At 42.1% G+C, this 22817-nt stretch overlaps 1 protein-coding gene across 5 annotated transcripts in view; it reads left to right on the top strand.

Annotated features, from left to right (window-relative positions):
- man1a2 (mannosidase, alpha, class 1A, member 2) overlaps nucleotides 1-22817 on the top strand; it is a 146494-nt gene that overhangs the window by 100648 nt on the left and 23029 nt on the right. For all 5 annotated transcript variants that reach the window (XM_039599971.1, XM_039599968.1, XM_039599969.1 and 2 more), the window contains 2 exons: nucleotides 17676-17799; nucleotides 18019-18112. In XM_039599971.1, coding sequence (XP_039455905.1) covers nucleotides 17676-17799; nucleotides 18019-18112 — 218 coding nt within the window. The remainder of the gene's footprint in view (nucleotides 1-17675; nucleotides 17800-18018; nucleotides 18113-22817) is intronic.

The following is a 22817-nucleotide window of genomic DNA, read 5'->3' as shown; positions in this document are numbered from 1 at the left end:
AAGCTTTTAAGATATTTTCAGGCTACCTAGCTGGCTACCTAGCTAGCTGCCGCGCTTGGCTGCAAATGGATAGCGAGGGGACTCTCTCTGTCGTTTCACCTCCTGGTCTCTCGCAAATGCTCGCATAGAATCGCAGTTACAGCTGGATGTGGAAAAATAACTGAGTTGTTTGGTGGTGGAGCTACAACAGAGGGCAGCTACCCACCGGTGTGTGACAGAAAGGACATGCCGCCAACGAGACATATGAGGCCGGGCAGGCGATTGCTAACGCGGTGGTCAATCATGGATCAGGGAAAGCGAAGGCAGGAGCGTGAGGTGAACTGAATTTCAGGTAAGAAGTTATGAACTGCACTCTATTTGGGTCAGATATAAACCGAGTTTAGGTGTAGTTTATTTAGCAGCAGTTCTCTTATGTGTTGCTGATAGCCGGCTAGCTAGCTAGCGCCGCTAGCATAGTTAGCTCATAGCCGCTAGCAACCCTTCGTGAAAAAGCACCCAGGCTTGGCTTATATTGAGGCGGGTGAAACTCGTGTCAGCACCGGTCGCTCTCTATTTGGGTCAGATATAAACCGAGTTTAGGTGTAGTTTATTTAGCAACAGTTCTCTTATGTGTTGCTGATAGCCGGCTAGCTAGCTAGCGCCTTCTAGCATAGTTAGCTTCGCGCCGCTAGCAACCCTTCGTGAAAAAGCACCCAGGCTTGGCTTATATTGAGGCGGGTGAAACTCGTGTCAGCACCCGGTCGCTCTCTATTTGGGTCAGATATAAACCGAGTTTAGGTGTAATTTATTTTTCGTTGACCTTTTACAATCGTAATGCCACGGGAGTTTATATACAGCTGTGTGCGTACTAAGTTACTGACGTTGGACTTTATTTTATTCATTAGGGTTAGTTCATAGAGTTGCCGTGCCGTACAAAGCGGAATCGTCCCACATTCAGAGAAAACATTATGATTTATTCTGTCGTTACTGAAGCCTCCCCTGTCATTCTCTCGTGTTGAAACGTCAATCATGAAACTGATCAATGATCGGCTGTTCGCTCTTATTTATCGCGCTAAACAACAGCAGCACGTTTAAGCTTGATCAGCTGTTGTTAGAATTCTTTTGATTTTAATTTCTAGTATCAGCTGATGTTTGCTGGAGCATGAAGATGAAATCAGGAGATGTCCTTACTGAATCATCAGAGCTGAACTGGTGATGGAGAAACAGGTTTACACTTTAGGTGACATGAATGAGTTGAAGGAAGTTATGAGTTGTTTCTGAGAGACAAAGACCAAGCTCCTTTTGTGTAGCTGACAGCTGGTAACTGTGCAGGGCGGATCTAGCAAAGCTTTTAGGGGGAGCTAGGGGCATTAACAGAGAAAGGTGGACACAAAGATATACTTTTCTTTCTTACTCTCATATAAAATATTTAGCTTTTATTAAATAGTTATCTGAATCTCACAACCAAAGTTTGTATAATAATACACAGGATTGGCTGTAGACCATTGTTCATAATTCAGAACACTGTGTAAAAATAACAAAAACAAAAAGTGAATGCATGTGTGAAAAGTGGTCTATAATGTAATGCTTCAAAGTGTGTTCATGCAAACATTGTCGGGTCTGCCGTGGTACAATGGGACTTCTGCTCATGAACCTGTGTGCACAGCGTCTGCAAATCGGCGCTGTACAAAGTAACTTCATCTTTACACAAAACTGTAAGCTGTCATCTGTGAAGCGTGAGCGGTGTTTGTTTTACCATAGTTCATGGTGGAGAATGGCTGCTCTTCTGAGTTTTGCTCTCTGTAGCCGTATGAATGGCAAACTACAGTGATTAGCAGCGGCATAGGCACATATAAAATTTCTTCTGAAATTTTCGCTTTCTAGTTATTATTATTCTCCATCTTCCGCCTAAATTTCGCACGTATCACGCCCGCAGTTTTGAGACAAGCTTCATATATGTTACCTCATTTTGTGCGGCGGATCTGGAATGGTGTACTATGACTTTTGGTGTTTATGAATTTTATAGTTTTTAAATATTAATATTTTAGTGAAAATTTTCCCGCAAGCTCCTCTGCCAAACAGTTTTGACATTAGGGTTACATATGTTAGATCATTTTGTGCGGCTGGAGCTGGACTATTATGTTATGACTTTTGGTGTTTATAACTTTTATAGTTTTTAAATATTAATATTTTAGTGCAAATTTAGGCCAATTCATCTTTTGGCGCCAAATAAACAGACTTCATTTGTGGTGTGTTGGCTCTCTCTAGTGGTATGCGGGGAGTGGTACAGCCTGTGTACCCTTATTTGGATTACCGTAATGATGACAATTTCAGCGGTGCGCACAGCGTCGCTGCTTTCAGGAGCCCTTGGAATTTTTAAGGTTATGTAAATCATTCAAAAGTTACGGTAATGCTTGGTGGAAAACTCAATATCCCACAATTCATAGCACGCCTCTACAGAGTGAACAATGGCGACCACCACTTCGTTTTATATGTCTTTTATTCGTGTTTCTAGGTCACAAAATAAGCTTTTAAGATATTTTCAGGCGAGAATGTAGGTGTGTAAACTTCAAATATCTGCTTGTTTTATCAAGACATCCCATATTTAGCGACAGTGCTCTGACTACGTCGGTCCTGCCTGACAGCTAGCCGGCTACCTAGCTGGCTACCTAGCTAGCTGCCGCGCTTGGCTGCAAATGGATAGCGAGGGACTCTCTCTGTCGTTTCACCTCCTGGTCTCTCGCAAATGCTCGCATAGAATCGGAGTTACAGCTGGATGTGGAAAAATAACTGAGTTGTTTGGTGGTGGAGCTACAACAGAGGGCAGCTACCCACGGTGTGTGACAGAAAGGACATGCCGCCAACGAGACATATGAGGCCGGGCAGGCGATTGCTAGCGGTGGTCAATCATGGATCAGGGAAAGCGAAGGCAGGGGCGTGAGGTGAACTGAATTTCAGGTAAGAAGTTATGAACTGCACTCTATTTGGGTCAGATATAAACCGAGTTTAGGTGTAGTTTATTTAGCAGCAGTTCTCTTATGTGTTGCTGATAGCCGGCTAGCTAGCTAGCGCCGCTTAGCATAGTTAGCTCGCGCCGCTAGCAACCCTTCGTGAAAAAGCACCCAGGCTTGGCTTATATTGAGGCGGGTGAAACTCGTGTCAGCACCAGTCGCTCTCTATTTGGGTCAGATATAAACCGAGTTTAGGTGTAGTTTATTTAGCAGCAGTTCTCTTATGTGTTGCTGATAGCCGGCTAGCTAGCTAGCGCCGCTATATAGTTAGCTCGCGCCGCTAGCAACCCTTCGTGAAAAAGCACCCAGGCTTGGCTTATATTGAGGCGGGTGAAACTCGTGTCAGCACCGGTCGCTCTCTATTTGGGTCAGATATAAACCGAGTTTAGGTGTAATTTATTTTCGTTGACCTTTTACAATCGTAATGCCACGGGGAGTTTATATACAGCTGTGTGCGTACTAAGTTACTGACGTTGGACTTTATTTTATTCATTAGGGTTAGTTCATAGAGTTGCCGTGCCGTACAAACGGAATCGTCCCACATTCAGAGAAAACATTATGATTTATTCTGTCGTTACTGAAGCCTCCCTGTCATTCTCTCGCGTGTTGAAGCGTCAATCATGAAACTGATCAATGATCGGCTGTTAAACTCTCTTATTTATCGCGCTAAACAACAGCAGCACGTTTAAGCTTGATCAGCTGTTGTTAGAATTCTTTTGATTTTAATTTCTAGTATCAGCTGATGTTTGCTGGAGCATGAAGATGAAATCAGGAGATGTCCTTACTGAATCATCAGAGCTGAACTGGTGATGGAGAAACAGGTTTACACTTTAGGTGACATGAATGAGTTGAAGGGAAGTTATGAGTTGTTTCTGAGAGACAAAGACCAAGCTCCTTTTTGTGTAGCTGACAGCTGGTAACTGTGCAGGGGCGGATCTAGCAAAGCTTTTTAGGGGGAGCTAGGGCATTAACAGAGAAAGGTGGACACAAAGATATACTTTTCTTTCTTACTCTCATATAAAATATTTAGCTTTTATTAAATAGTTATCTGAATCTCACAACCAAAGTTTGTATAATAATACACAGGATTGGCTGTAGACCATTGTTCATAATTCAGAACACTGTGTAAAAATAACAAAAACAAAAAGTGAATGCATGTGTGAAAAGTGGTCTATAATGTAATGCTTCAAAGTGTGTTCATGCAAACATTGTCGGGTCTGCCGTGGTACAATGGGACTTCTGCTCATGAACCTGTGTGCACAGCGTCTGCAAATCGGCGCTAGTACAAAGTAACTTCATCTTTACACAAAACTGTAAGCTGTCATCTGTGAGCGTGAGCGGTGTTTGTTTTTACCATAGTTCATGGTGGAGAATGGCTGCTCTTCTGAGTTTTGCTCTCTGTAGCCGTATGAATGGCAAACTACAGTGATTAGCAGCGGCATAGGCACACATAAAATTTCTTCTGAAATTTTAAGCTTTCTAGTTCTTATTATTATTATTCTCCATCTTCCGCCTAAATTTACGACACGTATCACGCCCCGCAGTTTTGAGACAAGCTTCATATATGTTACCTCATTTTGTGCGGCGGATCTGGAATGGTGTGCTATGACTTTTGGTGTTTATGAATTTTATAGTTTTTAAATATTAATATTTTAGTGAAAATTTTCCCGCTCCCTCTGCCAAACAGTTTTGACATTAGGATTACATATGTTAGATCATTTTGTGCGGCTGGAGCTGGACTATTATGTTGTGACTTTTGGTGTTTATGACTTTTATAGTTTTTTTAAATATTAATATTTTAGTACAAATTTAGGCCAATTCATCTTTTGGCGCCAAATAAACAGACTTCATTTGTGGTGTCTTGGCTCTCTCTAGTGGTATACCGGGAGTAGTACAGCCGAAAAGATTTATCCTTGTGTTGAAAACTCCATATCCCACAATTCATAGCACGCCTCTACAGAGTGAACAATGGCGGCCACCACTTCCGTTTTATATGTCTTTTATTAGTGTTTCTAGGTCACAAAATAAACTTTTAAGATATTTTCAGGCGAGAATGTAGGTGTGTAAACTTCAAATATCTGCTTGTTTTATCAAGACATCCCATATTTAGCGACAGTGCTCTGACGACGTTGGTCCTGCCTGACAGCTAGCCGGCTACCTAGCTAGCTGCCGCGCCGCTGCAAATGGATAGCGAGGGACTCTCTCTGTCGTTTCACCTCCCGGTCTCTCACAAATGCTCGCACAGAATCGGAGTTACAGCTGGATGTGGAAAAATAACTGAGTTGTTTGGTGGTGCTATAATGCGGAGCTACAACAGTGGGCAGCTATCCACGGTGTATGACAGAAAGGACATGCCGCGACCGCCCGATCGACGGTGTTTGCTAACGCGAGGTCAATCGTGGATCAGGGAAAGCGAAGGCAGGGGCGTGAGGTGAACTGAATTTCAGGTAAGAAGTTATGACCTGCACTCTATTTGGGTCAGATATAAACCGAGTTTAGGTGTAGTTTATTTAGCAGCAGTTCTCTTATGTGTTGCTGATAGCCGGCTAACTAGCTAGCGCCGCTAGCATAGTTAGCTAGCACCGCTAGCGACCCTTCGTGAAAACACCCAGGCTTGGCTTATATTGAGGCGGGTGAAACTCGTGTCAGCACCCGATCGCTCGCCGACAGTATGTGTTTTAGCTGGACTTATTTTTCGTTTATATGGACCGATGATTTATTTATTTATTCATTTTAGTAACGGTATAAACAGTGAAAGGTGGTGGATTGGCCAGATGTAAACTTCAAATATCTGCTCGTGTTACCAAGACATCCCATATTAGCTCTGATGTTTTCGGTGCCTGCAAAGAGCTAGACAGGTAGCTAGCTAACCCGAGCTGGCTGTCTTTTGACTCAGGGTCATAGCTGGACTTATTTTTCGTTTTTATGAGCCGATGAGGGTTTTTTTAGTAACGGTACAAACAGTGAAAGGCGGTGGATTGTCCAGATGCTGGTCGATGTGGAAAAAATAACTGAATTGTTTGGTGATCGCTGACGCTGGAGCTACAACCGAGGGCAGCTATCCACGGTGTGTGTCAGAAAGAACATGCGGGGACGAGGCGGCGAGGTGACCGCCGATCGACCGGTGGTAGATCGTGGATCAGGGAAACCGAAGGCAGGAGAAGCAGGCGGCTGCCGGTCGGAGCGTGAGGTGAACTGAATTTCAGGTAAGAAGTTATGACCTGCACTCTATTTGGGTCAGATATAAACCGAGTTTAGGTGTAGTTTATTTTCATTGTGCTGACTTTTTACAATCAGTTATAATAACTCGTACTGCGTGGTAGCTAGCACGATGGAGTTTCTATACAGCTGTGTGCGGCGCTAAGTTACTGATGTTGAACTTTATGACAGCCTCCCTGTCATTCTCTCGCCTGTTCAAACTTCAGTCATGAAACTGATCAATGATCGGCTTTTCTCTCTTGTTTTTGTTTATCGCGCTAAACAACAGCAGCACGTTTAAGCTTGATCAGCTGTTGTTAGAATTCATTTGATTTTAATTTCTAGTATCAGCTGATGTTTGCTGGAGCCACAGCTGTAGAAGCGGCTGGTCGAAACCAGGAGATGACCTTACTGAATCATCAGAGCTGAACTGGTGATGGAGAAACAGGTTTACCTTTTTTTTAGGTGACATGAATGAGTTGAAGGGAAGTTATGAACTGTTTCTGAGAGAAATAAACACCAAGCTCCTTTTTTTATTTAGCTGACAGCTGGTAACTGTGCAGGGGCGGATCTAGCAAAGCTTTTGCCAGGGGGCCAGGTAGGGCATTAACAGAGAAAGGTGGACACAAAGATATACTTTTCTTTCTTACTCTCATACAGGAGTGCAGAATTATTAGGCAAGTTGTATTTTTGAGGAATAATTTTATTATTGAACAACAACCATGTTCTCAATGAACCCAAAAACACATTAATATCAAAGCTGAATATTTTTAGGAAGTAGTTTTTAGTTTGTGTTTAGTTTTAGCTATTTTAGGGGGATATCTGTGTGTGCAGGTGACTATTACTGTGCATAATTATTAGGCAACTTAACAAAAACAAATATATACCCATTTCAATTATTTATTTTTACCAGTGAAACCAATATAACATCTCCACATTCACAAATATACATTTCTCACATTCAAAAACAAAACAAAAACAAATCAGCGACCAATATAGCCACCTTTCTTTGCAAGGACACTCAAAAGCCTGCCATCCATGGATTCTGTCAGTGTTTTGATCTGTTCACCATCAACATTGCGTGCAGCAGCAACCACAGCCTCCCAGACACTGTTCAGAGAGGTGTACTGTTTTCCTCCTTGTAAATCTCACATTTGATGATGGACCACAGGTTCTCAATGGGGTTCAGATCAGGTGAACAAGGAGGCCATGTCATTAGTTTTTCTTCTTTTAAACCCTTTCTTGCCAGCCACGCTGTGGAGTACTTGGACGCGTGTGATGGAGCATTGTCCTGCATGAAAATCATGTTTTTTTTGAAGGATGCAGACTTCTTCCTGTACCACTGCTTGAAGAAGGTGTCTTCCAGAAACTTGCAGTAGGACTGGGAGTTGAGCTTGACGCCATCCTCAACCCGAAAAGGCCCCACAAGCTCACCTTTGATGATACCAGCCCAAACCAGTACTCCACCTCCACCTTGCTGGCGTCTGAGTGGGACTGGAGCTCTCTGCCCTTTACCAATCCAGCCACGGGCCCATCCATCTGGCCCATCAAGACTCACTCTCATTTCATCAGTCCATAAAACCTTAGAAAAATCAGTCTTGAGATATTTCTTGGCCCAGTCTTGACGTTTCAGCTTGTGTGTCTTGTTCAGTGGTGGTCGTCTTTCAGCCTTTCTTACCTTGGCCATGTCTCTGAGTATTGCACACCTTGTGCTTTTGGGCACTCAGTGATGTTGCAGCTCTGAAATATGGCCAAACTGGTGGCAAGTGGCATCTTGGCAGCTGCACGCTTGACTTTTCTCAGTTCATGGGCAGTTATTTTGCCCTTGGTTTTCCACACGCTTCTTGCGACCCTGTTGACTATTTTGAATGAAGCGCTTGATTGTTCGATGATCACGCTTCAGAAGCTTTGCAATTTTAAGACTGCTGCATGCCTCTGCAAGATATCTCACTATTTTGACTTTTCTGAGCCTGTCAAGTCCTTCTTTTGACCCATTTGCCAAAGGAAAGGAAGTTGCCTAATAATTATGCACACCTGATATAGGGGTGTTGATGTCATTAGACCATACCCCTTCTCATTACAGAGATGCACATCACCTAATATGCTTAATTGGTAGTAGGCTTTCGAGCCTATACAGCTTGGAGTAAGACAACATGCATGAAGGGGATGATGTGGACAAAATACTCATTTGCCTAATAATTCTGCACTCCTGTATAAAATATTTAGCTTTTATTAAATAGTTATCTGAATCTTACAACCAAAGTTTGTATAATAATACACAAGATTGGCTGTAGACCATTGTTCATCATTCAGAACACTGTGTAAAAATAACAAAAACAAAAGTGAATGCAAAAGTGCATAAATATTTATTTTACGTGTTTGATATGTGTGGCGGGCGTGGTCTGCAGTGCCGCTGCAGGGGAGGTGGACCCACCTGAGGGGCATCTGCAATCACACCTCTCGGGCGTAGTCTGTGCTCTCTCGGCTGTTTTTGGGTGTGTGTCGGGCTGTGAGTTGAAAAGCTACAGCTGGCTGGGAGGGTACACCAACCATGTGTGAAAAGTGGTCCATAATGTACTGGTTCAAAGTGTGTTCGTGCAAACATTGTCGGGTCTGCCGTGGTACAGAGGACTTCTGCTTATGAACCTGTGTGCACAGCGTCTGCAAATCGGGGCTGTACAAAGTGACCTCATCTTTACCCAAAACTGTAAGCTGTCATCTGTGGTAGCGAGGCGGTGTTTGTTTTACCATAATTCATGGTGGAGAATGGCTGCTCTTCTGAGTTTTGCTGTCTGTAGCCGTATGAATGGAAAACTACACAGATTAGCAGCGGCATAGGCACACATAAAATTTCTTCTGAAATTTTCGCTTTCTAGTTATTATTATTATTATTAATTTAAACAAACCCTATAAAGAAGAAGAATTGTTGAATATCCAGCTAGAGTTATGTCAGAAGCGTGTTGATCGCTACCAAAAGGGAATTTAACCAAATGCTCATGGGAGTTTATGTATACCATTGACCCTGTATGAACTGGAGACGATCCAAAACAAATTCAAACTTATGCACTCAGTTCTTGTTTTTTAATGTCAGTGAACATGTATTCTCTACAATCCTTCCACTCTGGAAAAGGACCCATTCGAAAAAAAAAAAAAAATTAAAAAGACATGTTAAAAAAATAAAATAATTAAACAGTTATTTCATTTAGTAGCATTATTTTAGGAAGCACACTTTCCTCTAAAATGATTGCTTGAGGCTCTAGTCTGAGCTCAGAAGGAAGGAAACTGTCCAGCTCTTCCAAGTCAGGGCTGTAGCTGCTGAAAGTATATTTCTCATTGCTGTGTTCAACTCCCCCAACTGCTGTTTTCCTTTAGTCTGGACGCATGGCACACATTAATTACTTGTTTAAATCTGGCAGGTGAAAGAATGGCAATTAGTCCATACAGTATGTCATAATGTGACAGGTTGTCTACTAACACCTTTATCAGTGAGTTATTGTATCGACTGTACTGATGTAAATAGAATTGGATTGGAAGGAGAGTCACTTTGTCATATTTAGCAACTACTCTTTTAATTGGCCAACTAAAATATAATTCAAGTCCTGGCTACATGGTTTTGCAATCTACGTACACTACCAGTCAAAAAGCACACCTTCTCATTTAATGCTTTTTCTTTATTTTTAATACTTTCTACATTGTAGATACATACTGAAGACATCACATGTAAGAAGAAAGATATATGCAATTATGTAGTAAAGGAAAAATTGATAAATAACTCTCAATATGTCTTACATTTTAGATTCCTGAAAGTAGCCACCCTTTGCTTTGTTGACAGCGCTGCAAACCCTTGGCCTTCTCTCAGTGAGCTTTATGATGTAGCCACCTGAAATGGTTTCGGGGTTCATTTGGAGAATTTCTTGCCTTCTTAATGGGGTTGGGACCATGAAATGTGTTGTGCAGAAGTCAGGTTGGTACACAGGTGACAGCCCTCTTTGACAAATTTTAGATGTCATATTATGGCATGAACCAATCAGCTAAGTAAAGAGAAACGACAGTCTATCATTAATTTAAGAACTGCAGGTCAGTCAGTCTGGAAAATTGCTAAAACTGTGTGTCCCCAAGTACAATTGCAAAAACCATCAAGCACTACGATGAAACTGGCTCACATGAGGACGACCAAGAGTCACCTCTGCTGCTGAGGGATAAATCCATCCGAGTCACCAGCCTCAGAAAACGCAAGTTCCCAGCACCTCAGGTTAGAGCCCAGATGTGCGAATCAGGCCTTTATGGTCAAATAGGTGCTAATAAACCACTACTAAGGAAAGGCAACAAGCAGAAGAGATTTGTTTGGACCAAGAAAAACAAAGGAAAGTGCATTAGACCAGTGGAAGACCTGTGCTTTGGTCTGATGAGTCCAAATTTGAGATCTTTGATTCCACCTGCCGTGTCATTGAGTGACGCAGAAAAGGTGAACGGATGGTCTCTACATCCATGGTTCCCACCGTGAAGCATGAAGGAGGAGCTGTGATGGTGTGGGGGTGCTTTGCTGGTGACACTGTTGGAGATTTATTCAAAATTGAAGGCATCTTGAACCAGCATGGCAACCACAGCATCCTGCAGCGACTTGCCATCCCATCCGGTTTGCGTTTAGTTGAACCATGATCAATGACATCAAACACACCTCCAGGCTGTGTAAGGGCAATTTGACCAAGAAGGAGTGTAATGGATTTCTGCGCCAAATGTCCTGACCTCCACAGTCACCTGAGCCAGTCGAGATGGTTTGGGATGAGATGGACCGCAGAGTGAAGGCAAAAGGGCCACAATTGCTCAGCAACTCTGGGAACTCCTTCAAGACTGTTGAAAAGGTGACAACCTCATGAATGCCAAGAGTGTGCAAAGCAGTAATCAAAGCAAAGGGTGGCTATTTTGAGAATCTAAAATATAAAACATGTTTGGAGGTTTTTTTTCACACTCTGCTGTTTACAACATAATTCTGTATGTGTTCATTCATAGTTGTGATGCCTTCAGTGAGAATCTACAATGTAAAATAGTCATGAAAATAAAGAAAAACCATTAAATGACAAGGTGTGTCCAAACTTTTGACTGGTAATGTATACTCTGTCTTATAATATGCTTGCAGAGCCTGCGTTTACTCTGCATTTACATTTCTGAAACTGCACCCATCAACAATTGTGCAAGAGAACAAGCACACACACACGCTTGCTTTTTAGCAGTCAAGACTACCCCAAAATGTACACAAAGAATGATGCACTGTATTTTTACATTTCTCTTAGCATGCCTTAATTATGCTAATTTTTTTGGACTCTGGGATACTGGGATCATTTATCCAGTATCTTAAACACTAGACTTTTAAGTCTCCCTGCCTCTCTGTTTAGGTCAGCTTTGCTGTGATTTATACTTCCTTGCAGACAGAAGGTTGGACCAGCAGGGAGATGGTGCTGACAGCCAGAGCTGTGTCTACGTTAACCGTATTAGCAATATCCCCTGTCAGTGACATCATACAGATGTAAGAGTAGAAAAAATACCATCTGAAACTGAGTATTTAGTGCAGTGTTTTATCTTACCAACATACACATTTTTAAGGTGCTGTTGAATCCACTGAAAGAGTTAATAAAAGGTAGAAACACATTCACAGTTTTGCTGCTTGGACCTCACAAGTAAAATCATTGCTTTTAATGTATTTAAATGTTGGCTTTGACTTTTCTTTTAGGTCTTCCACACTTTTCATCATTCATGGTTTTACAGTAATAACCATGTTATTATCAATCTACACCTTCAGTCAGCCTAAAAGAATTGGTTTGAATCTCACAAAGGGTGTGTGTGTGTGTGTGTGTGTGTGTGTGTGTGTGTGTGTGTGTGTGTGTGTGTACACGCAGATCACTGTCCATAGCTACATGTTACACGCACCACAAATACTCATGGGAACAACTGTGCACAGAGGAATTAAAACAAGCCAGAAAATCAATAAACCTGTCTCGATAAGGTGCTTTATACACGCACGCACGCACGTCACAGCCTATTAATGTTGCATCCTGTCATGTAAAACTGAAGCATTCCCATGCACCTCCTGCGTCACATGTCTGAGAATAGATGATGTTTTACTAGTTGCAACTCTCACTCCAGAGCATATCAACAGCCTGAAGCTCTGCCATGTTTCCCTGTATTTAAAATTTAAAACTTTCTACTAAAAATGTTGACTTCTTTTGCATTCCTGTTAAATTTTTTATTAGGTTCCTGTTATACTTGATGCAGGTCCTTAAAAAAAGTCTGAAATACACGTGCATTTAAAAAAACTTATTAAAAAAAGTATAAAACTTTCTTAAATTTAGTTTGCATGGTTTCTGATTTTAGTAAAAGTGCAACATGACTGGTTAAAACTTCAGTTTAACAGTGACAAAAGTAATGTAACCTTGTAGCTTTTAAATAGGTTGCAACATTGTCACATAATTAAATTGAAAATGTGTTTTTTCTGGGATGTTGTATCTTTAAAGCAGGGGTCCCCAATCTCAGTCCACGAGGGCCGGTGTCCCTGCAGGTTTTAGATGTGTCCTTGATCCATCACAGCTGATTTAAATGGATAAATTACCTTCTCAACATGTCTCGAAGTTCTCCAGAGGCCTGGTAATGAGCTAATCATGTGATTCAGGTGTGTTGACCCAGGGTGAGATCTAAAACCTGCAGGGACACCGGCCCTCGTGGACTGAGATTGGGGACCCCTGCTTTAAACCCTTCTTTACTTCAATGTAACCGCATCAGTAATTTCCATGAACCATGTGCTCTTCCTGTCATATGGAGCGCAGCTAGCGAGAGCTCCAAGGATAAGTGGAGTCATTTGAGTCATTTGTTTATTCCAGCTGCTGGTATTATGCATGCCTTCACAGTCTGGTTGTGCTTGACTGTGTTTTTGCCTCAAGTAGTGAAATAAGTTTGTTGTTTTCACCTTTAGCAGAAACTGTTTTCTTACGTATTCTGTCGGAGGTAGTTTAAGTAGCTTCCTTTTTAAATACTAAATCCTTAACAGAGGCTGAAATGTGGCTCTTGCTCTCAGATGTTCCTGGGAGTTTCATCTTGTTGTGCTCAGCATGGAATTAAAATGTGTGGCATTTATCTGTGATATCACAACATGATACTTTTATATCATGTTTAATTTAATCTGGTGTTACCATAGATGATATGATGTGGTGCAGTCCTGGTCACCTGTGACATGAGAGATGTGTTTGTCTTTTTTTCGCATTGTTAAAGGCAACAGTAGGGAAATGGTTAGCATATGTCTTGGTTATACAAGACCTAAACTTTTCTGCCGTCGATGTTTTGCTCCTTTTGATGTATACCCTCCTGTTTTTACCTTCTATGAGTTTCTCCAGATGTCAGCAATTGATTTGCTGACATGGAGCTGTGCTCATAAAGCGAGCACAGCTTGCTTCTCAGGTACTCATGAACCTGATATGTCTCCACAGGCCTGTTTTCCATATTCAGGTCCCAAATCTTTACGTCCCCTCCGGAGGGGTCTAGGCGTGCAAGTGAGGGGACCAGTAACAAATGGGTCCGGAAACAGAATGAAAAGGAAAACACACAGTTGTTTCTATGATAATATAGCTTTATTACAAATGAAATAGTTCTCTTACAAACAACATTAACTTAAAGAGCCGGCAACGCCGTTTTACCAATAACCCTTGGAAAAAGGAAAACAAAGGTTACAACAACAAAGAACACTCAAACAAAAACTCCACACCACGAGGAGGCACTTCCAGGGGCCCACAAGCTCACCCTGTCACTAGCAGCAGCTAGCTTTACTGCTGCCGAGGCCCACAAGCCCACACTACTCACGTGAAGCAGCACACTGCTTCCACACTATAAACAGGACAACCACACACCTAGCACTCAAAGCAGAGACACCAGAGAAAACCCCCTGCTCACAGCTCATCCGGCAGCTTAAATAGCCTCAGAGGTGATTGCTGACTGTTCAGGTGCCAAACAGGCTAACCAAGAGCAGCTGCGTCCTGGGAGAGAGAGGAGAGTGAGAGAAACAGAGGAGGTGGGAGTGGCAAGAGAGGAGGAGGCGGAGAAAAACACCACACCCACACAAGGGCAGTTTCAGGAGGCCCAGCTGGGGCCGTAACACCCCCTCCCATAAATACAAACCAGTGGTTTGTCACAGAACGTCCTGCCCAACTTTTAAACATCACCTACCATGCACCATAATAACGGTTAGGTATAGCCTGCCGAATCTGCCAAGACCTTTTCGATGGGTCCAAAACACTAAATGGGGTTGGCTCAATTCCCTCAAAATAGTGTCTCGAGTGACAGCCAGACGTTTTTCGAGGCATTACATAAGGAGAACCCAGCGGATAGCTAGAAGGCCTTACTGAAACACTTTTCAGGAGCTTCTTTGCTAGGTCATGGCGGCAGGCATGCTGGTTAGCCAGAGGTGCGGGTTTGAATGTTTGTGTTGTACACAATGTGTCACACTGCAGGTCATCTGGATCTGAAAGACGGTCAACAGGTGGCATCTCATAATTAGTTGACCTCTGACATTCACCAAATGACACCACTGAGCAATCATGCTCCAATGGTTCCTTAGGACTGGCAACTTTGTCCGTTTGTGAACCACAGTTAACCCTTTTGAAAACAGGCCGCTTTTGCTTTAAGGAGGCTTTCAAACAGTGGGCAATCAGGTGGCCAGGTTTGTGGCAAAAGAAACAGAGCTTTATTCTGGATCTTGAAACCATGCCTGTATCGGCTATGTTAGCTGGCACACTCCTAGCCCTCGAGACAGACCGTTTCTGTTTGTAGGCCTCACAATTTGCTATCGAATGGCCAGACCCGAAACAGAAGAAACACTTTCTTTTCACCTTGGGGGTGGGTACTTCACAGCTGGCACATTGCTAACCTTCACTGGGGCATCGCATCCGTCGTGCTTAATAACACTGGTTTTATGGACGACAGCAAACTCATCAGCCAGTGTTGCAGCCTGCTGTAATGAGGACACCTTCTGTTCACTAAGGTGCACTGCGATGCGCTTGGAAACGCAGCTCTTAAACTCCTCTATCAGCATTAATTCACGCATCGACGCCAGGTCAGTAGCTTTGCTGGACACACACCATCGATCAAAAAGCACACTTTTCTTCCTCGCAAAATCTCGGTAGGATTGACCCTGTCCTCTTTTTAATCCCCGGAAACGCTGCCTATAAGCTTCTGGGACTAGCTCATAAGCTAGCAGGATGGCACTTTTCAGCTTGTCATAGTCCAAGCTGTCCTCAGCTGACAACGAGGAACTAACTTCCTGAGCTTTACCTACCAGCTTACAATGTAGCAAAATAGCCCACGAGTCCCGCGGCCAGTGCAAGGCTGTAGCTATACGCTCAAAGGACTCAAAATAACTATCAACCTCAGTGTCGCGGAACACTGGAACCAGACAAATGTTTTTCCCCACATCAAATGGTGCTTCTGCCTGCTGAATGGCAGTCGCAGGAAGGGAAGCCTGCTGGAGTTCCAACTGTCGCAACTTGACAGCTGTCTCTGCTTCCACCTTTTTCAACTCAACCTCTCTGGCTCTGGCAAGCTCTGCGTCTAAACGCCTAAGCTCCAGCTCCTTCCTTAACTGGAACTCCCTCTCACGTTCCTCCTTTTCCAACTGGAAACGAGCCAGGCGTATACGGAGCTTAGCATCCTGCTTCGAGCCTACACTTGATTCAATGGAGAGAGGTTCAAAGCGAGGCAATGTCATGGGTGGGTCCTCAGGCAGCCCCTGAGCAACAGGTGTAGACACCGATGGACCTACAGCTTGAGCTGGCACCTGCGGAACAGGCTGAGATACTACACCATGCTCAAGTGGGCTGGCAGACACTGGCAAGGCCACTATCCCTTTTCCCACCAAGCCAGACACAAGAGCAGCTTTCAGCTCGGCCTTACATAAAGCCGTGGAGACAGAAATGCTAAAAAGCACGCCACCGCATGCAAATCCTCTTCCTACATGCGTCCAGCTGGACAAGCGAAGGGTTTCCCTTAAACACAGCAATATCAAAGGTAGCCATTAAATCCAAAACAAAACTACCTGAGGCTAACAATAACAACAAAGAAGCACCACCTCCAACACACAAATGAAAAACAGGTGGGAAATATGTGTGGCCACAGGTTAACCAATAAATAAAAATACCACCGACCCTCTCCCCAGACCTACCTACTAAAAACTTAGCCTAGTTAGCTTGAGGGAGTACCAGGCTCGAGGCAACTTTAAAGGCAAAGCATCAAGTGCACAAAGCACCCACTAGCCTACCCCGACAGGGAACTAATCCCCACCGGGATTACTCCGAAAATAAAAAGGCAAAATAAAAAATGAGTGCCTGAAGGAGGAGCTCACGCTCAGCTAGACACTCCCCTGTGCTAACTGGAGAGAGCGCAGCAGATACAATACAACTAAACAAGCCACCGACAAACAACTCACTAATAATCAATTGTTTTCCATTCATATCCCGGACGAGCCCCACATTGTTACGTCCCCTCCGGAGGGGTCTAGGCGTGCAAGTGAGGGGACCAGTAACAAATGGGTCCGGAAACAGAATGAAAAGGAAAACACACAGTTGTTTCTATGATAATATAGCTTTATTACAAATGAAATAGTTCTCTTACAAACAACATTAACTTAAAGAGCCGGCAACGCCGTTTTACCAATAACCCTTGGAAAAAGGAAAACAAAGGTTACAACAACAAAGAACACTCAAACAAAACTCCACACCACGAGGAGGCACTTCCAGGGGCCAAGCTCACCCTGTCACTAGCAGCAGCTAGCTTTACTGCTGCCGAGGCCCACAAGCCCACACTACTCACGTGAAGCAGCACACTGCTTCCACACTATAGGCAGGACAACCACACACCTAGCACTCAAAGCAGAGACACCAGAGAAAACCCCCCTGCTCACAGCTCATCCGCAGCTTAAATAGCCTCAGAGGTGATTGCTGACTGGATTCAGGTGCCAAACGAGGCTAACCAAGAGCAGCTGCGTCCTGGGGAGAGAGGAGAGTGAGAGAAACAGAGGAGGTGGGAGTGGCAAGAGAGGAGGAGGCGGAGAAAAACACCACACCCACACAAGGGCAGTTTCAGGAGGCCCAGCTGGGGCCGTAACACCTTGATAGATCCAAGGGAAGAAACATTAGAGGAAACCATGATGATGATATGCATGAAGGCCTGGCTAGCCTTGTTGGGCTCTGATAATGTGAATAAGGCAGATATCTGAAAATCATTGCCCTAAAAACTGACACGTAAATCCTTATTCAAACTTCAAACCAGGCAAACTGTCCATCCATCATTGGTTTAAGTTGAAACCCAATTAGCCTACACAGAAATATTACAGTGAGCCAATAAAAATCTTTACCACTTATTTAACTTCCCTTATGTTCTGATATTTTTCTGTCTTTTGCCACCATTGCAAAGTCTCATCTCTTTGTTCTTGTTTGTTCTCGTGTTCTTCAGTGGGGTTGGCCGTAACTGGGGTTGGGCGTCAGCAGGCAGTAGCATCCTGGCTGAGTTTGGGACCCTCCACATGGAGTTTGTTCACCTCACCTACCTGACAGGAAACCCAGCCTACTATCAGAAGGTAATAGTGTGAATGTACATTATATGACCTGGCGTGCTGATTTGTTATTTAACTGCGGATAACGGTCTAGAAAATGCCAACAGTTGTTCTACAAAAAAAATGTAGCTTGTATCTTAAATAAGAGAAAATGCATTCAAAATAGAAATGCTGAAATATTTAGATAAAAAGGAGAACATTTCCTGTTTGGGTTAAAACGTATCCGTCTGGTGTTCCTCTCAGGTGATGCACATCCGAAAGCTACTAGCCAAAATGGACCGACCCAACGGGCTCTACCCAAACTACCTGAACCCCCGGACGGGCCGCTGGGGCCAGCGTAAGTATTTGTATTTGTATTGACATAATCGCGTACCTTCAGGGCTCGCATCAAAACATTAGTTGTTAGATAAGATAAGATAAGATACCTTTATTAGTCCCACGAATGGGAAATTTCATGTTCATGATCCATTCACAGGTAATTTATGACTTTACCCAATTTAACATTTTTGACATTTGACTTTTTCATGATTAGACATTAGCTTAAATCCTGGATTTGCTGAACTGTTCATACATTTCAGTGTTCCATTTAGAGGGGTGAAATGACTTTTCCAGTGTTGTAATGAAGCATTTCTTTTAAGCATTAAATATGATTTAATGCTCGAGTTCTTGCATTGCTGCAGTTGGGAAGTGTCAATGTTCTTGTGAGCTTGAAATGATCATGGAATCAGGAGAGCAATGAAGAGAATGAGAACAGATTAACACTAAGTGAAGGAGAGATGAAAAGTATAATGGATCTTGTTTAATGAGAACAAATTGAATGGAGTAGAAGAAAATGGAAGACGGGGAACGCAGTATTCCCAGTATATCGATTACACTCGGCAGTCAGCCAGCGGAAATGAAGAACTCTTGAAGTAAAGTTAGGCATGCAGTGGCAAACTGTTCTTTGTCTGAAACCAGTCATTTCTTTAATTATATCTCTGCTGAAAAAATGATCTGCAGAGACAGCAAGCATTAGTCAGGGGCACATAAAGTTTTGAATTATACATTGTAAAGCACAAATAATAATAGAAAGAATGATTGCTGTCGTATTGAGGCAATGCAAATGATAACTCAAATGTGGGTTTGGACACAAAGTGAGTCACTGGACCGTTTTCTGTTGCTTTTTTTCTTTATAGTAGCAAGCAGTAAGGAGAAGTGTTTTTTAGCTGGACAGAAGGCCAACAGAGTGTTGTATTAAATGAAACTTTTGTCTTGTTATAATCAGTAACTCTGCAGATTGTAAATGTACTGCTGGTTAACACACACACGTACTCGTTTTCATATCTTAGTGAGGACATCTCATTGGCGTAACGCTTTCCCTAACCATCAAAAATGAATGCCTAATCCTCAGCCTAAGCCTAACTATAACCTAACTGTAACCCTGACACTAAAACAACATTTGGTCCCCACAAGTATAGTAGCTTGCCAATTTTCTGCCCTCACAAAGATGTCTAAACATATACACACTCACACACACACACACACACACACACAGCCCTGAATGTATGCACGTTGACCCCTAACAGTACTTAAGAGTATTTCAGTTTATCATTGAAGCTTTCATAAAGGACTACTAAATATTTCTTTTTGTTTATTTATCTGTCTTTCGCAAGACTTTAGAACCTGAGAGTGCATTTTACAGAGACTTTGATGCTAGTTGACCGATATGTAGTTATATAGTGGGCTGGTGTTTGTTATCTAGAAATTCCAACAGTATATTAAAACATTGTGGTTTTTAAAATATTCCCTTTTGGTGTGCACACTTTTTTTATGGAGCGCCGTAGTTTTTGCATGAAGATCAGATATGACAATCTGCTCTGGGTTTGCTCTTTAGTTCAGTGAGAGGAAATGAAAAGATGAAATCTGTTTCAAATTGAATATATAGTGTTTGGGGTTTTTTGTCCTAGCTATAGTTGCCATGGTAAGAGAGTGCCATATTCAGCCTGTTCAGTTTTACAGCACCCAAAGTAAGATGGAGAAACTGAGGAAAAGAGAAACCGATGAGGTGATGGTGCCACTCTTAAGTCTCCATTTTATTTGTTTTACTTGACAAAACAAATGAAGAGCACTCAGGGACAGATAGATAAATGGAGAGGCTCATTAATGGATGGATAGGTGGCTTGGCAGTCAGACTGATGCACTTGTAAGTGCACAGACTATGAGCCAAAAGCAGGGAGAAATAAATGGTTTGAAGATGGAGGGTGGGCAGATTGATTGATGGATGAATGAATGCATTAACAGATGGATAGTCAACTGGCAAGCTGGATGACTAGGCAGGTGATGATGGATGTTTTATGTTTGCTTCTGTGCATGCATGAGTCAGGAAATGAGCCTTTCTTTACCTTCCTGCGAAGTAAAATGTTTAAAACAACAACTTTTTCTGCACATGTGTATTTCTGTGCCTTCAGTGTAGATCAGTGTGCATTTATGAGCAGAGTTTGTTTCCTGCTCACACTTGCATGCTGCTCCTTGTGAGTCTTCGTTGTGATTTTATGGGCAGGCCACATTAATTTGCTGCTATTTGACCTTGTTGCCTTAGCAGTGTTATTGATTATAGGGAGTTATGTGAGAGCAGTGTAATTAATATGAAACTTCAGGTAGATGAAAGTAGTTCTGAACAGCAACATCCATGAATGGTGATTTTTTTTTTTTGTTGCAAAGTAATAATAATAACAATAATAATAATAACAACAACAACAATAAAAATGATGATGATGATGATGATGATGCATTTTATTTATAGGCCCCAAGGTCACCTTACAATAGTACAAACAGCATTAACAATACAATATAATAAAATATAGCAAAATAAAATTTTAAAAAATTTATGAATGATTTCACTGTATTTTGACTTCAGCCATCATTTTCCATGAAGCTATAAAATGTTGCTGTCCAGTCTTCTATAGCAGGGGCTTTAAACCTTTTGGGACCGAGGAGCACTTGCAGGAAAGAAAACTTTCTAACGACCTCCTCGTAATCCTAACAGGGATTTGGCTGGCTGCGGCTTAGTGTCACTTCACAATGTAACTGAAATATTTTCATGTCTCACCTGATATCTAGCTGGCTAATAAGCCAAACTATGTAACAGCAGGCTCAGTGAACCGTGAGGGAAGTGAGCAAAGTCGTTATAACATGACATAATGTGTTACCATCATACCAGGGTTTCTATTGGCCCAGACAATATGTAGGAGAGACTGATAGACAAACTAAGCATGTTTTATTGGTCTAAGCAGTTTTCTAATTGTATCGATGCTAATCTAATTTCCCCTCGTGGGACAATTAAGTATTGAATTAATTAAATGCACTTTAAACTGCACAGTTCAGTTTTATGATTTATAGCATATTATTTGCGAGGCTTGGCTATGGGTCAGAGATTGATAAACACTAACCGTAGATAAATAAGTGCTTATCAACAGTGGAATATTTGTGGGTACCTGTAAGGAAAAGCAGAGCCATCAGTATTAGCTCAATCATCCAAAAACAGCCTCTCTCACACACAAGCTCTTAAACATAATTGATCCTTAATGATCACTATTACAATAAAATTACTGTCACTTTCAAACTTTGGAAGCAAACACTTATTGTTTATTAAATGTGTATTTACTGATAGGTACACCAAAGGCGAATTTTGCCTCTAGTTAAGTTAAACTGATTATTATCCTGTCTTCTGTTTTGGAGCGAGTGTGTAACTCTTTTCTTTACAGCAGTGGGTTTTTTTTAAACCTATTGAATTATGTTTAAGGTTAAATTAAAGTAAATTGCCTTATCGTTAAATATGGTTGTTCTTTGTGTAATTTAGAACACCTGTAAGATAAACAGAACATGGAGACAGAAATTGTCAAATAGAGACGAGATACATTTGTTTAAATTCATTACGAGAATGAGCTTTTCAGAACAGAGAGGCAGTGAGGCTGTCTCTCTCTTTAGTACCGTGTGCCGCTATCAGCAAACAAACCTAACAGAGACCATGAGTTAAAATCTGTGCAGCTGCAGGGTTTTCTTACCGTACTATCTTCTGTGACAAGTAGACAACCACTATTTGGAGGCTCTGTTATCTTCCTAAAAAGCTTAATTGGTTTGTACTTATTTCAGGGTGAAACTAACTGTAACAGACAGGATGAAAAACACCTTTCTTTTCTGTGATGGGGGTTTATTTGCAATAACTCTGTGTTTGAATTATGAACACTGCCGATGTTGGTATTGGATGAGACCGTTTGAAGATTGGAAGCGTGTGTTGACAGCATGTGCAGTGTTGCCCCGTGTATGTTAATGTGTAGGTGTGTAGACAGTAGTTAAGCCAGACTAATGAGGAATGAGTCTGAGCTCCCCTTTCTTAATGAGATCCAGCTGTGACTGACAGTGTTATTACCACACACTGTTCTGTCTTAGCGTAACACAGTGCTGCCTATCTACACACAGCACCCACTCCCTCTTTGGAACCTCGCAGTGACTCTGCTTTGCTCCTGTGTATACAGTCCTTGTCTTTCATCTCTAGATTTTCATGTATCAGAGTTAAATATAGCTCAAACAGAACGTCATTGGGAGAATAGTGTTTTACATAGGTTCAGTATCTACAGGCTGTACACACTGCTACAGGTAAAAGTTGGCAAATTTATTATTCATTCCTTACTTTTTTTTTCTCCCAACGGAAGGAGTGTAGGCAAGAAACAACCTGAAGATTAAGAGAACTGCCTACACTTATAAAGAATATTTGCCAACAGTATCGGTGTCTTTCTGCAGCTTGATAAAAGTTTTAAAACTTTTTATTATTTATTTTGGCTGGCATTTTGCCAGACTACTCTTTATTCAGAGCTCTCTTTAAATTGGTTTTTAAAAAGTTATTATTTATGCAGTGTACAGCAGCTTGGATAAAGCAGCTATGTTGACTGCTTCTGCACTTGTTGCCAGTTTTCTTGCAACTTTTCTGGCTCGTGTACAAGAAAATAATGTTCCCATTCTCATTGATGTCATCTTGAATTGACATCGAGTCACTGAAAGAAGCC

This window comes from Oreochromis aureus, linkage group 16, assembly GCF_013358895.1.
Source record: "Oreochromis aureus strain Israel breed Guangdong linkage group 16, ZZ_aureus, whole genome shotgun sequence".
NCBI classification, from domain to species: domain Eukaryota; kingdom Metazoa; phylum Chordata; class Actinopteri; order Cichliformes; family Cichlidae; genus Oreochromis; species Oreochromis aureus.
This window is presented reverse-complemented; position numbering and strand designations above follow the sequence as displayed.